The following is a 16050-nucleotide window of genomic DNA, read 5'->3' on the forward strand; positions in this document are numbered from 1 at the left end:
GGGGGGGGGGGAAGAGGTTGTCAGGTGGGAGTTGACTAGTAATTCCAAGAGCTGGACTTCTCCAAATCTCCTAACTTTTTCCTCTTTCTTCAAGAAAGATGAGAAAAAAAAATAGACTAGCAAGTCTTTTCCTGTTCTTAAAGTCTGTATGCTTTTAAGGGGAAAAAAAATCAAAACTTAAAACCTCTTGCCCTGATTTATTACTGAGCTATACTAGTGAATATCTCTGTCTCTCTGTGCCTTCCTCCTCCTTTCCCTCCATCTCCCCTCTCAGATGGGTACATACATGTGTCCTACCCATGGGTAGGTGAGGATTGGGTTGCTGCTATTCAGGAAGAGTGCTAACTTCTAGAAATGTCGCAGGAGAAGAAAAGAATACCATCAGTGTTGGCAATATTCCCATGGCCCTTTCTGAAACCAGAGGTTTCTTGTCTGGGCCACATCAGATTGCTGATCTGCAGTCTCTTGTCTGCTTTAGGTGTCTGGTGGGGGAGGTAGGGAGAGAAGGGTGGCAGTAGGAGGTGTTTAATTCTCCCTTCAAAAGCTCCATTCCTTTGACTGGGATCCTTCTCTCCCGCCCCTTCTTTTAAAAAACAGAACAGCATTGTATACTTGGAGATGGTTTAGAGGAAGAAGAATTCAGGGATCAAGCACATATTTGGACCTTGGGTCCTGGTCTTTTTTTTTTTTCCCTCCCACCTACTCTTGATTTTCCTGGTCCTGCTTCCAAAGCTGAATCCCAGAGTAAAAAACAAAGCTGATGCTTAAGAATCTCTAGAAAGCTCCATCATTCAGAATCATGGCCAGGGAAGAAGGCCTCTGGAAGTAGGGAGATAGCTAGTCATATTGGAAATGGGGGGGCTTAGAGTAATCCCTTTGTTTCCTCTCTTCTTTTTAAAGCAGAACATCCATTTAGTTCTTTATGATTGGGCCACTCTATAAGTTTTTTAAACTTAGAATTTTTCATTTCCCCAGATAAGAAACTGATCCAAACTTGTCTCCTCTCCATCTCTCCCCATCATCCTGAACCTCCCCTGTCCTTCTTTACAGATGTGCCCTTCTTTGGAATCAGCTGTGTTGAATGTCTAAGGTATCCTGGCGCCTTGCTCAGCCATGTCCCAGATGTTGCACATAGAGATCCCCAATTTTGGGAACACTGTCCTGGGTTGTCTGAATGAACAACGTCTGCTGGGGCTCTACTGCGATGTCTCCATAGTCGTCAAGGGGCAAGCCTTCAAGGCTCACCGTGCGGTCCTGGCGGCCAGCAGCCTCTACTTCCGGGACTTGTTCAGTGGGAATAGTAAGAGCGCCTTTGAGCTTCCCGGCACAGTGCCCCCTGCCTGCTTCCAGCAGATCCTCTCCTTCTGCTACACCGGGAAGCTCAGAATGGCGGCCAGTGAGCAGCTCGTGGTGATGTACACGGCCGGCTTCCTGCAGATCCAGCACATTGTGGAGCGGGGCACAGACTTGATGTTCAAGGTGAGCTCGCCCCACTGTGACTCGCAGACCGCCATGATCGAGGACACCAGCTCGGAGCCCCAGAGCCCCTGCAACCAGCTGCAGCCAGGCCCTGCACCCTATGTCATGTCCCCCTCTGTGCCCATCCCGCTTCTCACCCGTGTGAAGCATGAGAACCTGGAGCTCCAGCCGGCAGCAGGCCCAGGCCTGGCCGCCAAGCGGCCCCTGGAAGCTGGGGCCCGGGATGGCTCGGGGGGCGGCGGGGCGGCAGTGGGCGGGGCGGCACCTCTGAAGCTCTCTCGAGTCTCGTACTACGGGATGCCCAGCCTGGCCACTCTCATCCCCAACATCCAGCAGGTACAGTACTCCCAGGGTGAGAGGACCAGCCCCGGGGCCAGCAGCCTCCCCACCACTGACAGTCCCACCTCCTACCACAATGAAGAGGACGAGGAGGACGACGAGGCCTATGACACAATGGTGGAGGAGCAGTACGGCCAGATGTATATCAAGTCCACAGGCAGCTACTCAGGTAATGTCAGAAAAGGGCAATCACTTGTGTTTTTCTGATGTGTTGTGCTTTCTAGCGGGGAGGGGGAGGGTAGCTTGTGCATTTAGATACCGTGGCGATATTGGCTGTGAGCTTATCCTTGACCTGGATTAGTTTTCCTATTTTTTCAAGTCGGGAAGATCAGACTCAAAAAGTATCACTGAAGTTTACAAAATGCTTTTAAAGCATTAAGAGTAGAGACCTAGGTTTTATTGCTTTTTTTATGGTTGTTTTTAAACCTCCCTAATCCCCCCTCTCCCACCTCCTCTCCCCCCCCCCCCCCCCCCCCCCTTTATCTCTAAAATTTCATTTGGTTCAAAAGGAGACAGGTAAGACTTAGTAGGACCTCACACATCCCCTTTTCCCATGTTTCTCACGCTGTATTCATTTTACTTTTACAAGCAATTTTCAGGAGGCCAAAATAGGATATGGCTGCTCCACTAGGAGATGTGTTGATCTCTTTTCTTGTCCTTGCCACTCCCTTAATATTATTTTACCTAAGTGACTTGAAGGTGCAGGATGTTGGTAGCTGAGGGAATTCATCATGGTGCTTAGCCTAAAGAAGGTAGGTGCTGGAGTCAAGAGCCATAGAGCTTAAGCTTGTTTGGATTCAGTGGCATGATGCTGCTTTGCATCTGGTCCTGGAAGGGCAGGAGTTTCCTGTGTTATCTATTCTGCCTTTTCCTGTTTGAAACTTTTAACTCATTTATGTTCTTTCTCTGGCAGGGAGAAAGCCAGTGTGGACATTGGCTCAAAAAATAGCCCAGACTTGATGGGTTTGCCTTACTCAGTTCTACCTGTTTCTCCCCTTCAGAGAAGAGAGGTGGATGGTATGTTTTTTTTGGTAAGGTTCCATCTCCAGAATGAGAAGAATGGCTGTTTTAGGCCCAATAAGCAATTGGGAGGTACCTCCCTAATTAGTATGCAGGGCCTGGAGATGATACACTCAGCGGTTTGCATTCTCTTGAGTTTTACACAATTGGAAGGGGGAAGAATTTGCCTGTCTGTAGTCTTGCTGTGTATGCCTTGGTCTGAAAGTGATGATTTGGGAGTGTTGTGGGGGTTAGGAGTAGGGTTGATGTCCATAGAAAAGATGCTTGTCATTCCTTCTGGTCTACCTCTTCCCCCAAACTTCTTGCCAGCTCCTATGATTGATCTGATTAACAATAGTACAAGTTTCAGCAACCAGTTTCCTTTTCTTCCAGTTTATTATCATTATTTTTTGTGATGTTTATTTTCTATATAAAGCTATGCTGGGTTGATTTCAGAGAGAATAGTTGTTGAGATGTTTTCCTTCTTTGAATCTAGTAATAATGGGTAGGCAAGCTGGGGAGAATGTGGTTCCATATATTCAGAATTTTAGGACATCGTTGGTCTGGTTTAGGCATGCTGTGGATGTAAACTCAGGTCACTTGCCTCTAGGGGATCTTTCTGTTTCCACTTGAAATTTAAAAGGAAGGTGAAGATAAAGATAATTCAACATCTAAGCACCAACATTTCCCTAGGAAAAAAGTAGGATTTTTTAAGAAGGGACTTTTGGGGGAAATTTCATCTCATAGATTGAAAACTCCCTATTGGCCAGCGGAACAACTGAGAGAGGTTTAGCGTTTGCTACCTTTATTGCAAAGAAACCTTTAGGCAAATCAACATCTCCTTTAGGGTCCAGAGATGTAAAATTCCATTTTGGATTGTGCTCTGTTTTTAAGTACAGGGGCAGCATGTTGGATTTAGCTGGGGATTTGGTTCAGCAAACAGTATTGTTTGTAGTTTGGCCTCAATAATTCAGAGAATTTCTCACTCTGTCCCTCCTGAAAACAAACTCTGTGTGTGCATTTATGTATGTGTGCTTGCGCGTGCAAATGCCTTCTGACAACAAGGCCGATTTGGCCTGCGGGAGAAGAGAAATCTGTCCATCGGTGCAGTTTTCTCTGCCTACCATTTTAACAGAGGAAGCGCATGTCACACAACTTTGGGTTTGGGGAGGCTCTGCTAGTATTAGGGGGAAGTAGTTCCACCAGAAAAATGCAGTCTTCTTAGAAGAGAGGGGGGTACCACTGTGGCTTTTTCCCAGTGGTGTCAGGCAGGGCTTGGCATCCAGTAGAGTGATTTGGCAGTAGGCTTTGGGGGTACAGGGGCCTTGACTAACTTGGAACAACAATATCTCTTCTGAAGCAGGCCAAAATCAGATGGCTTACTTCCCAGACATCTAGTTTTAATGAAATTTGTAGTTCTCCTTGTATGAACATTGAGCTCCTGATTCAGGTACTTCCTGGATTTAAAACAAATAAACAAACAAACAAAACAAACTAGAAATCAAGAGAACTAGATTCTGCCTTCACTTGACCACTAGCTTATTCTGCTGTCTTAGGCATACTTTTGTCATATACAACGTGCATCACCATACATTTTGAGCAGTGATAGGTAAAGGAGATGAGTCCCATAGGTATTAGTTAATGTGGCTCATTCCAAGTTACAGAAGCAGGATAGGTAGTAGAAAGAATGCTTGACTTGATGTTGGGAGATCTGCCTTTGAATGTTGACTTAGAAACTTAGTAGTTCTTTGTGTGATCCTGAAAAAATAAACCACTTAGCTTCTATCTCTTCAACTTCTCCTTATCCTTAAAAGGAGAGACTTGGACTCCTGATTTCTTAGGGATTATATGAAGACAGGGCATTGGTGAAACATACAGTTAAAGAATTATGAGTGATTGATATTTCTTAGTGCCAGAGCCAAGAATAAAACTCAGGTTATGATGCCTAGTTCAGCTCTTTCTGGCATAGTATATGCTGTTTATTCTCTCTGCACCACAGTTTCCTTAACTATAAGAATGGAAGAACTGTTTCTGTGGGGTGTTTTGAAGGATCCAGTAAGGTAGATAGATATTAACTCACTTTGCAAAATATGAATTGCCAGAAAGCTGTTAATCATAACGGTCCATGGGGGGGTGGTTCAGTGAATTAGTTATTATTTATACTCTTACTTGAATTCCATCATTGCAAAGTCTGACCTTGTGAAAGACAACCTCCTTCCTCCATTGCATCCTTCATACCATTGTTAGCACGGTACCGTTTCTCTAAGGCTGTGATTATGTTTTAAAGTGTCTCACCAACCCATAACTGGGTCAAGGAAATGTGGTGTGTGTATATTTTTTTTGGTTAGAATCTAGGTTATTTGAAATAGTGCTGTTGATATTGCTGTCTCTGTTGTGAAGACTAGTCTGTCCTCTCAGAAATAACTGCTAAAAGCCACTGGTGATGTTTTAAGTTTTAAGTCAGTAGTTTCCTGGGGATTTTATCCTAGTGGTTTGCACAGTGCTTTGTAACACAGTAGGTGTACAAAAGAAGTTTCTTCTAAAAAAAAACTAGTTGCCTCATTGCAAAAACATAAGGAAGTCAGTAGTTTTATAGTTTGGCAAGAGAAATTCCCATATTGGTCATGTCTGAAAATTGTATATCTGCATTTTAAATTCATCTTTGTCAGGAGTGGTATGTTTCAACTTCTGGTTTGTCACTGCTATTAATAAGAGTTCTAAAATCTAAAGTGTTGCCCTAGTGTGGATTATTTTCCTATGTTTGCATCAGTATGTAGATTTCTCAGTTTTCTTTGTTTGAAACTGTCCACTTAAACATTCTAAACAATACTTCATTATTATCCCTATATCATTGTTTAGCCATTCTCTGATTGGACAGGCACTGAGTTTCTAATTTTTGGCTAGCACAAACAGCACAGTCAGCTTAATAACAAAATCAATTAATTTGCATTTGTACTTTACATATATGATCTAATTTGAGCCTCATCATAATCCTGTGATGTAAGTACACAAAACAAATGTGACCCAGTCTTCACAGAGTACCTGGTACATAGATATAAAATGACCTGCTCATGATCACCCATTTTAATAAGCCTTAGAGGCTCAAAGTTTGTCTGTCTTCCTGATTCTAACTCTGTTGCTCTATGTTTTTCTGTCTTTCTAAAGAGATTTTGACGCTCATGTTTTAAATACCTCCTTGAATTAGAATGTTGGGAATTTTGTCCTAACCCCCCTTTTAACTCTTGGATAAAGCATTCGTTGCTTTCTCTCAAAAGAGTTAACACGAAATGAAATTTTTATTTTTCAGCCTAATTCCTTTTCTTGACCTCCTTGCTTTGGGGAATCGGACACAAAACCTCCTTAGGAATAGTAGGATGGGATTTTGATACAAATGGGCACTTTGGAATTTGTGTGTTTTTATTTACTTCCTCACTAATTACAATAGCAATCACCTTGATAAATAGACCTGGGCTTTTCTCAGCCTTTTTGGAGTCTGGGATAGATTTGGCTGTTAGAGAGAAAACATTTTCTGGAAGGCAAGTTTTCTCTCTCCCTTTGAGCTAGTAGAATCTACAGGCTTCTTTTATTCTCATAAACAGCCTTTGCATATAAAAGAAGAGTCCCTATGTGTCATAGAGCTAATCACTTAAGCCTCTGGGCCTCAGTTTCCCCATATGTAAAAATGAGGGGATTAGATTAGATTATTAGGAAGGCTTTGAGCTGCTATCTAGAAATACAACAGGCCCTCTGCTCCTTTGATATCACACACTACATTATTCAATTACTTGGAATTGCCAATTTTTATTTGGTGATAATACAGTTGTAAAACATGCTAACAGCATTTGCATAATTTTTCCTAAGCCACTTTCTCATTTCTCTTCCTTAGTTCATATTTAAAATGTTTCTTGATCCTGAGACCTGCATGGCAAATTTTAGTCAATTAACTTTCCTGGGCACAGGTATGGATTCCTTTTAAAGACAAAATGGTCCAGCAGGAAGATTCCTGATATAAAATGTCTGATGAAAAGACCTTAAACACCTGACCCTGCTACTCTATAACATGTGACTTTGGCCTTGACATCTCTGAATTTCGTTTACTATATTTCATGTACTATAAAATTTTAGTTTGGTCCAGATACATGTAGATTCTATAGCTTCATAGTTTTTCAAATATTTTGATAAATATATATGAGTATAATAGTTTCATTTGCATTTTATGCATTTAAAAACATCCTGAGAAGTACATAAACTTGACTAGACTGGGAAAGGGGTTTAGGACTCAAAAAGGTTAAGAACCTTTGCTGTACATTCTGTGATACAAATATAGTGCCACAAATATACATTTCTTTCCCTCCAATTTCTCTATACAAATCTGAAAAGGGACCTTTAAAAAATTTTTTTTTAATTTAATTAGTCAATTTCGAACATTATTCTTTCCCTCCCCTACACCCATTCCTTCCCGTAGTTGACGTGAAATTCCACTGGGTTTTCCATGTGTCCTTGATCAGAACGTATTTCCATGTTGTCGATATTTGCACTGGGCCGATCATTTAGAGTCTATTCCCAGTCATATCCCCTTTACCCATGTAATCAAGCAGTTGTTTTTCTTCTGTGTTTCTACTAAGTCACCTTATCTTACTGGTCATAATATACTACAAGTCTTTCATTTACAAATGAGAACCTAGAGAGATTAATAACATTTAAGTTCAACAAACACTTTGAGCATTTTCTATTTTATACAAAGCATTATGTTCAGTTCTGGACTACAAAGAAAGAAAAAAAAACATGACTATTAAAGCTAATCCAAGAGTACACAGGTAGAAAGTAGCATTTAAACCCAGGTCCCCTTATTCTACATCTAATGCTCTTTCCTCAGGGTGTCTTCTCTCTGGTCCTTTGATTTCTACTCTGTGAAGTGGCTCAAGAATGATTTCAATGTTGTTCCCTTCTAGTTCTGTGAGTCTAATAGAAGGAGCACTACACACCGAATGGACAATGGGCAAGGACATTTTTGTCACCAGGGGTGATGGGGATTGGAGTACTTTGTACTTTTACAAAATGCCTTATACATGTTGTTGTTCAGTTGTTTTAATCTTTGTGACCCCATTTGGAGTTTTCTTGGCAAGGAGATCTGAATGGTTTGCCATTTCCTTCTCCAGTTAATTTTTATAAATGAGGAAATAGAGGCAAACAAGGTGAAGTGACTTGCCTAGGTCACACAACTAGTAAGTGTCTGAGGCCATTTTTAAACTTGGGAAAGAAGAATCATTACTTCAGGCCCAGCATTGTGCCATCTAGCCACCTCTGCCTTGTGCATCGTATAGCCCTTTAATAAAAGTTTATTGAGGAAGAGAATGGGACCATGCCAAGTTTGGAAATTACAGAATAAATGGAAGGGAGGAAGAAATGGTTTTTAAACGATTGGTTATGAAGGAGATCAGTAGTAAAAAAGCTTTGAATCTATTTCTTTACTGGAACCTACTGGTGAAATAAATTTTAAGAAAAGGACAAGGACGGCCTGCCTCTAGCCCACTGTCTGCTGTCCCAGGAGAAGGTGCATCTTGTGACTTTACTAACTTGTGTCCCATTTTAAAGGCAGCTGCATTGAAATCCATAGTACCTGTAAAAATCAGTCTAAAAGATTTTTTTTTTTCTCCTGAGGCCACCCTGCATGGTGCCATTGCAATGAGATGATGGCATGTGCATGAAGCAGGCTGGCTCTTTTCCTGTGTTCTTGTCCTAGGAATAAGCTTATGGAGTTCAGTGTGCCGAAATTGCCTACTTGTGAATCCTCTAACCTTGGTCAGCACATCAGGAGCAAGGGAGTTGGTTAGATAGTTGTCATTTGCTTCAGGACTGGATTTTCCAGCTTTCACTGATTGTTGATATAAGATATATGTTACTGGTGAGCTAGTGCCATAGCCACGTCAATTCTCCAAAGCCCAGACTACTTCTCACATGCCTTCCAGTTTTACTGATCTCCCTGGCCCTGTTAGCTATCCCTTTAGTCTTACCAGAGTCCCCTGCCAAAGTGTTAGTTTACAAAGCGAAGATTGCTCTTCTCATATTCGTAGTACACCTTGGGTCCAGCATCAGATACCCATGCCCCTCACTCTGGAGCTAGACTTCTTTACATATAAAACTGCAGCCCCCGTTTCCTTCCCCATGAAGGCACAGATGTTTAATTTTAGACTGGCAGATGTTTTGCTCTTTGCTGAGATCCGAAACAAAGGCAAGATATGGGTATTTATAAACCAGCAGCTCTGCGCCTGAACTCACTTGGAATTAACTCTTTCTATGGAATGCACAAATCAAATCTTGGGTGCTTTCAGAATGACATGGCAATAGATTTGCAAGCTAAGCACTGTGGCAGGCCAGGGAGTGGGGGAAAAGAGGCAGGCAGGCGGGAGATCACTGGGTGTATGTTTCTCTTGCATTGAAGCAGCGTCTGCTGCACCTGCTATAAGCAGGCTAGAGAAGGAGGAAAGCCAGAGTGGGGGGAGAGAGGGAGTTCCTCTGGGGACAGAAAAGTTGAAAAACGGGTAGGTTAGTTGATTTATAATATATGTATAGTAATGCTCAAGTGTGGCTGTTTCACCAAAAAACCTGTCTCATAGCCCTAAATTAATAACCTTTTCGTTTACATTTACTCTAATTTGGCTCTATTATCACTTCCCTTGTTTTTCTTAAATTTTACTGAAATTTTTTTCTTTTTCTTTTACGTATCATTTCTTTACTTTTTTTCCCCCGTAGAGACTCCTTCCGTGCTATAAAGGACAAAGTATTTGTGCACAGCCATTCAACTTGAGTCCACACTTATTGAAAAGTGAAGTATTTATCATTTCTTTGTATCTGGAGAATCAATTGCATATATGAATACAGTTTATCTAGTTCTATCATCGTCTTTAATATAAATCTTAAAAAGTTGTTGGCAGTTTCCAATGATCTGCCCTCCCTTTAAAAAATAGAATCCACTCTTTTAAAAAAGATATGGAGACATAGAGGGAAAAAAGGAAACCAATATATTGTTCATAGCTAATGATCATGTCTGATTTCCTTCTTATAGTATGCTACCTTCCTACTGAGAGGAAGATGTGTTTCACCATTAGTCTATTCAAGCTAAGCTTATTACATTGGTCAAAAGTTCTATTGTCTTTTAGTGCCCCCTTTCCTTACTGTAGTTATTATTTAAATCAGTCTTATTTCTGCTGATTTTTGTGTCCTATTCACGTTAGACTTCCCAATTTCTCAAGTTCTTCACATTGGCTGTTTACTGTGGCACATTAATATTGCATAACTTTATAATACACTTGTTACCCAATAGAATTGTGAATTTCAAAACTACTCAACCCTGTTCAAACCATTCTTTAGAGGATGGGATTTGGCTATTTCTGATCAATAACAATAGAGATACTTGGAATGACAGAATCAGGCCTTGGAAACTACAATCTCCACCCTACTCAAGGTAACAGGATTTAGAAAGGGCTGCAGCAAAGCTCAAGATTTAATTATTTGAGAATATGACCTTCAACAGACATGTGCAATGGGGACAGACCTCTGGGCGGTCCTGGGTTAAGCTAGAGCCACCATCGGCACAGGGGAGACACAGGAAGTTGAGGTAGAGGAAAGCTGAGGAGGCTGGGACTGGCTATGTGGAGGAAAGGAGGTGGTTGGAGCCTGTTGCTTGGAGTGAAGGCCCTGAGACTATTTCTCCATTTTGGTCACGTGAGTGATAGGGACTGATCTCTTTTCTTTGCTATCCAAGGCCTTGGACCTTTGGCCCAGCCTAAGCAGAGGGGGTATTGAAGCCCTATTTCCTTCTCTCTCTCTCTCTCTCTCTCTCTCTCCCTCCCTCCCCCTTTCTTCCTCCTGTTAGTATTAAAAACTCCATAAAAGGTTGACTGCTGACTTGAGTTTTCATTTAGCAATTACATAGCTGAATTCCTTGGCGACCTTAAATTAATATATATCAGTCTTTTAATGTGATTTCCATATCACAGAATCCACTTTTTTTTGTGCTATCATTGAACTACTACTTTAAATTAATTATATTTATAATAAATACTTCCAAATATCTCTTCAAGCATGTGAGATCTTTGAGACCGTACACTTGTTCCCATCTGACCTAACCAAAAGATTAGAAGTAAGCATTGAATTTGTTCAATGAGTGAATGAATCGACAAATCTGAATTGTTTAGCCCTTTTTATTTTGCCCACTCACTAATTTGTTTTAGATCTCAACTGTTGTTAGCCAGAGTTAATGCTCATGTCCTTTAATTCATCTTGGACTTCCTTGTAGGGAGTGGGGATCTTAATTGCCACCGGAAGAAGAAAGGAGATAAGGCAAGGTAGTCTAATGCCCACCCAACCATTCCCTGACCCCAGCTAAGTACTTGACAGCCAGAATGTGGTAGGAAAGGCCAGGGGGCAGGTATAGAGATTTGGCTTTCGGAGGTTGCTGACCAAGTTAATGGGAACCATTGTTTGTCATCTCGGCTGTTGAGGGTGATTTGCGGGAAACGGTGTAGTACTTCCAGATTCTGCTGCTTATGTGCCTACAGCAGATGAATCTAATAGGATATATCTTTCCAGCTCCCTCACATCTAGCCTTAGTAGGTCTTTATGTTGTTAGTATTATGGCTAACAGGACTATCAGTCTTTTCTTCTCAACTATGCCCCAAGTCATAGAGCTATCAAAGTCAGGAAATCACATATTAGGGTCTCATTACTACAAATCTTTTTCAGCTTTGTGCTAGAGCATACAGAATGAGGAGGACATGCATGGGTTCTGCTCACTGGACCTTGCAGTTTAATTGAGATAAAACACACAACACCACTTTAACCCTGCTTAAAAATCTAAACTGTGTTCAGTAGGGCAATTAGAATTTAGAGAATGGAGAGGGTGAAAAATGGGAAGGCTTCAAAGGGACTTAATTTGGGACCTTAAAAGTAGGTAGAATTTTTGGATAGAGACAAAAGGTTTTCTATTACAATAATCAGCCAAGGCTTAGAGGTAGTGATTTGTTCATGGTATATGTATAGAAGTGTAAGGAAATGAGCCTGGTTAGAGAGAATTTGTAATATGGAGAGATGAGAAAAGGGAATCAGGCTAAAGAGTCTTGTAGTCAATAGGAGACAACTGGAAGTTCTTGATAGTGGATTTTAGGGTGACTTTCTTGTCTCTAGGTACTTTTTCCCTAGTTGGATAGTAGACAGGAGGTGTGAGGGTTGCTAAAATATGGGTACCATTAAATTTATTACTGGTGCATCTATTCTGTTTGACATGAATGGTTTTTTAACTGAAGCATTATTAAGCCATTAACTTTCCCCCAATGCTAGAATAGAAAGACTATTCCTTTCATTTTAATACAGTGTTAAATTTGTTTTCCCTGTCTTGAAATGTCCTTTCATGTCATGCCCTCTTTTTAGAGATTTTTTTTTTCCATGAGCCTCCCTTTACTGATTTCAATAAAATTAACCAGCTACTAGCTTTACCTTTACACTTGGGGCCTATAAAAATGGAAAAGCAAACACATACATGTTAAACAGAATAAACATGTATGTGTTTGCTTTTCCATTTTTATAGTTTTGTTCAGCAGACATTTATTTAGCTTTCCCTATTTACAAATCCTAGTCCTTTCCTCATGGAGTTTATAGTCCATCAGGGAAGATAAAGGCCCACTTGAAAATAAATATAATGCTAAATATATATATCATATGAAATAGTGTCACAAAGGTCTTCGTGAGGTCTGAAGATGGGAGATTTGTTTCATTTGCCTTAATTTTGCCTTTCTCGCTAATTTCTGACTTAATTCTTTTGTCTCATCCTTCTGTAATCCATCCTTCACAGTACCACCAAAAGAATCCCCTCTTAAAGTACAGGTGTGACCTCCATGGAATTCCAATTTTAGCTGTAGGATGGGAAACTCCTTAACCTGGTATTAACCATAACCCTATCTGATTTGTTTTCCAGATTTTTTCCCACCATATCAGTGTTGAAAAAAGAATGATTTCTATAATCCAACCAAATAATACCAATAACATTCATCAGAATTAATTAGTAGGTGATACAAAGGACATAACGTTGGGTCTGGATCTGTTCTGCCTCAGACACTGTGTATGGTGACTCTTAAGCAAGCCATGTAAAATTTTTATGCCTCAGTTTCCTCATTTGTAAAAGTGCCGTTAATAATAGCACTAATCTCAGTTGTTGTGAAGATAAAATTAGCTTTCTGTAAAACCTTAACTGTCCTTTCTATAGCACTTTTTTTTTTCCTATCCCTATATTTTGAGCCACCTAAGTGGTATAGAACATACCAGTTAGAGCACTGGGCCTAGGATTAGGAAGACCTGAGTTCAAATTTGGACTCCTACAGTTACTAGCTATGATTCTAGGCAAGCCAGTTAACCTCTGTGTCTTCCTCAATTCCCACAACAATGAAATAAGAATAATAAATAGCACCTACCTCAGAGTTGTCTCAAGATCAAATGAGATAATATTTGTTCAGCACTTAACACAGTAACTGACACATAGTAGGAGCTTAATAAATATTCTTTCCCTGCTTTCTCCTTGATGATCATTTGCTCAAAGTGCACCTACCTGGAGTAGCCTTCTTGACTTCACACCTGCATCTAGAATCTTTTGTCTTGGATTTGGCTTAAGTGAAGCTTTTCTTGTTCCCCTGTTTGTTAGTGCTTTTTCCTTCCTTCATTTAGATATATGTGCAATGTTGTCCCTATCTTGTTAGCTTATAAGGACCCTTGAGGACATGGACTGTTTTATGTGTCTTTGTATTGTCCAATGCCTAACACGGTTCCTTTAAATATTGGACCTGTGATCTCATTGATTTGAGGCATTCCCACTGTGGTAACTCATTTGACCAATTTAGACTAACATCTATTTTGCACCTTCTAAGTACTGAGACATACCTGTGTGCTTGGCACACAGCAGCACCCCTGTGGCACTCCTCCCCCCTCTAAAAATAATTTAGAATATTTTTCCATGGTTACATGATTCGTGTTCTTTCCCTCACCTCTTCCCTTTTCCCTCCCTGAGCTGATGTGCAATTCCACTGGGTTATACATGTATCATTGTTTATAACCTATTTCCTTATTACTAATATTTGCAGTACTGATATTTAAGCTAAAAATGCCTATTCATACCCATCAAACCATGTGATCAGTTGTGTTTTTCTTCTGTGTTTCTACTCCCATTGTTCTTTCTCTGGATAGTGTTCTTTCTCATAAGTTACTCTGGATTGTCCTGGCTCATTACATTGCTGCTAGTAGAAAAGTCTGTTACATTTGATTGTGCCATAATGTATCTGCCTTTGTGTACAGTGTCCTCCTGGTTCTGCTTCTTTTGCTCTGCATCAATTCCAGAAAGTGTTTCCAGTTCACAATAGTATTCCATCACCATCAGATAACAATTTGTTCATCCGTTCTCCAATCAAGGGGAACAACTCTCCCCCAATTTTTTGCCACTACAAACCGCAGCTATGAAAATTTTTTCCAGTAACCTCTTAATAAATGTTTCATTGAATTTAATTATTCTTTTTCTTCTGGACTAAGTCAATTACCTTGTAGTCCCCTTTTGCTGTAGTTTCCTTATTAGTCATGGACTACATGGTTCTGTTGGCATCCATATTTTTTCTTTGGTCTCTGTCCTTATTTCCTGTGTGAATGCAAAGGATTAGTTCTAGCCCTATGTTCATTCTTCCTTAATGTTTTGCTTAGCATATACCTTATGGTATAAAATAGGTCTCTTCCTTCCATCCCTTGTTACCCTGCAATCTGTCACTGTTGCTTTGCCCCCTTAATCCTTGAGTCTCTCCCTTACCATAGTGAACAGTATTCCTAAGTATTTGCCTTAGTTGAGAAGAAAGATGGAGTTTGAGAATTGGTCACAGAAGAATGATTTTCATTGCAAAAATGTAACATTAGCAGGAACAATGAAAGGTTTCCGTGATTTCCCCCAGAGCATGTCTTTTTTGGTACCCCTTCCTTTTATTAAAATATATAATATATATTCTAGGCAAGAAGACATTATTGCATATAAAGACCAACTAGTACAAAGAAGATGCAGTGATTCTCCAGGTAGTTCCTTCTCTTACTATTACTAGTTGTTTTAATCAAGCCAAATCCTGATTTATGTTTTGGGAAATGAAAAAAAATTCCAAATGAGCATCAAGGTGCTATCTTGTGGATACCAACTTAGTGTCCATTGGATGAAAGTTGCTCTGAAACTGAACCGCTCTGAAACTGAACCCCTCTGAATGAAACAGAGGGATTTGTTCAAGTCCTTGTAACAGTTTACCCTGTGCCCTGTCAGTGATCACCTTCCAGAGTGGAGCTAAAACTTCAAATACAATTACCTCCTAGTGTGTATGCTTTTGAACCTTTATTGCCTTAACAAGGGTCTTTTTTCCCATCTTTAACCTGTATCTCTTAAATAACCCATGACACTCTTGTGGGGAGGGTTGCTCTATGAAGTCTAGGTAGTGATTCCCCAAAGACCTTTCAGGCATCAATACCCCTAAGTTTCATAACAGACCCTTTCCTTCTACTCTATTGTACTTTGTGAGGATGATTTGGGGAGGTGGGGAGCTTACACATATATAGATATTTAGACTTTTAAAAGGAAAACAACTTGAGCCAAAACACCCTGTTAAAGTTATCACATCTAACAATGTAATGCAATAATCTCTTCCACTGTTCCTTTGTCTCTATAGGGTGATATGAGGATAGTGGAATGTTTTATTCCTTTTTCTCTGGGACAATCATTGATTTTTTCATTTGGCTCTGAATTTGGCTATTCTTTTAGTGATCTTAAGTACTGACTAAATACCACAAATTTTCCAGGCATTTAATTTCTTTTTTAATTTTAACTTTTTCCAAATTACTTGTAAAAAATGGTTTCTAATTTTTTTCAATGAGAGGCATTTTTCTATTGATAGGTACCTACTTTATTTTCAGGTTTTTTTCTACCACCAAGTAGTCTACAACAACTCTCTTGGTGTATTTTTAGACTGTTGATTCTACCTTTGGATTCCTTGTGTTGTATGTCTCATTGTGGGATGTTCAGATAAAAGTTATGGCCAGTTTAGTAATGACGTGCAAAAATCCAAATTGGAGTGTTTGGACCATATTTACACATTGTTGTCACACCAGCTTTCCCCCAACATTGACTCATCCCATTTCTTTGAACATCTTTGGAAATTTTACAGGTTTCTG

At 40.1% G+C, this 16050-nt stretch overlaps 1 protein-coding gene across 7 annotated transcripts in view; it reads left to right on the top strand.

Moving 5' to 3' along the window:
- Window positions 1-16050, top strand: part of NACC2 (NACC family member 2) — a 131951-nt gene that overhangs the window by 88571 nt on the left and 27330 nt on the right. For 4 of the 7 annotated variants that reach the window (XM_001366326.4, XM_056812704.1, XM_007475328.3 and 1 more), the window contains exon 2: window positions 1051-1987. In XM_001366326.4, coding sequence (XP_001366363.2) covers window positions 1114-1987 — 874 coding nt within the window. In that variant the 5' untranslated portion in view covers window positions 1051-1113. The remainder of the gene's footprint in view (window positions 1-1050; window positions 1988-16050) is intronic. The other 3 variants (XM_056812705.1, XM_056812707.1, XM_056812706.1) reach the window with 1 other exon arrangement.

Source organism: Monodelphis domestica, chromosome 1 (assembly GCF_027887165.1).
Source record: "Monodelphis domestica isolate mMonDom1 chromosome 1, mMonDom1.pri, whole genome shotgun sequence".
NCBI classification, from domain to species: domain Eukaryota; kingdom Metazoa; phylum Chordata; class Mammalia; order Didelphimorphia; family Didelphidae; genus Monodelphis; species Monodelphis domestica.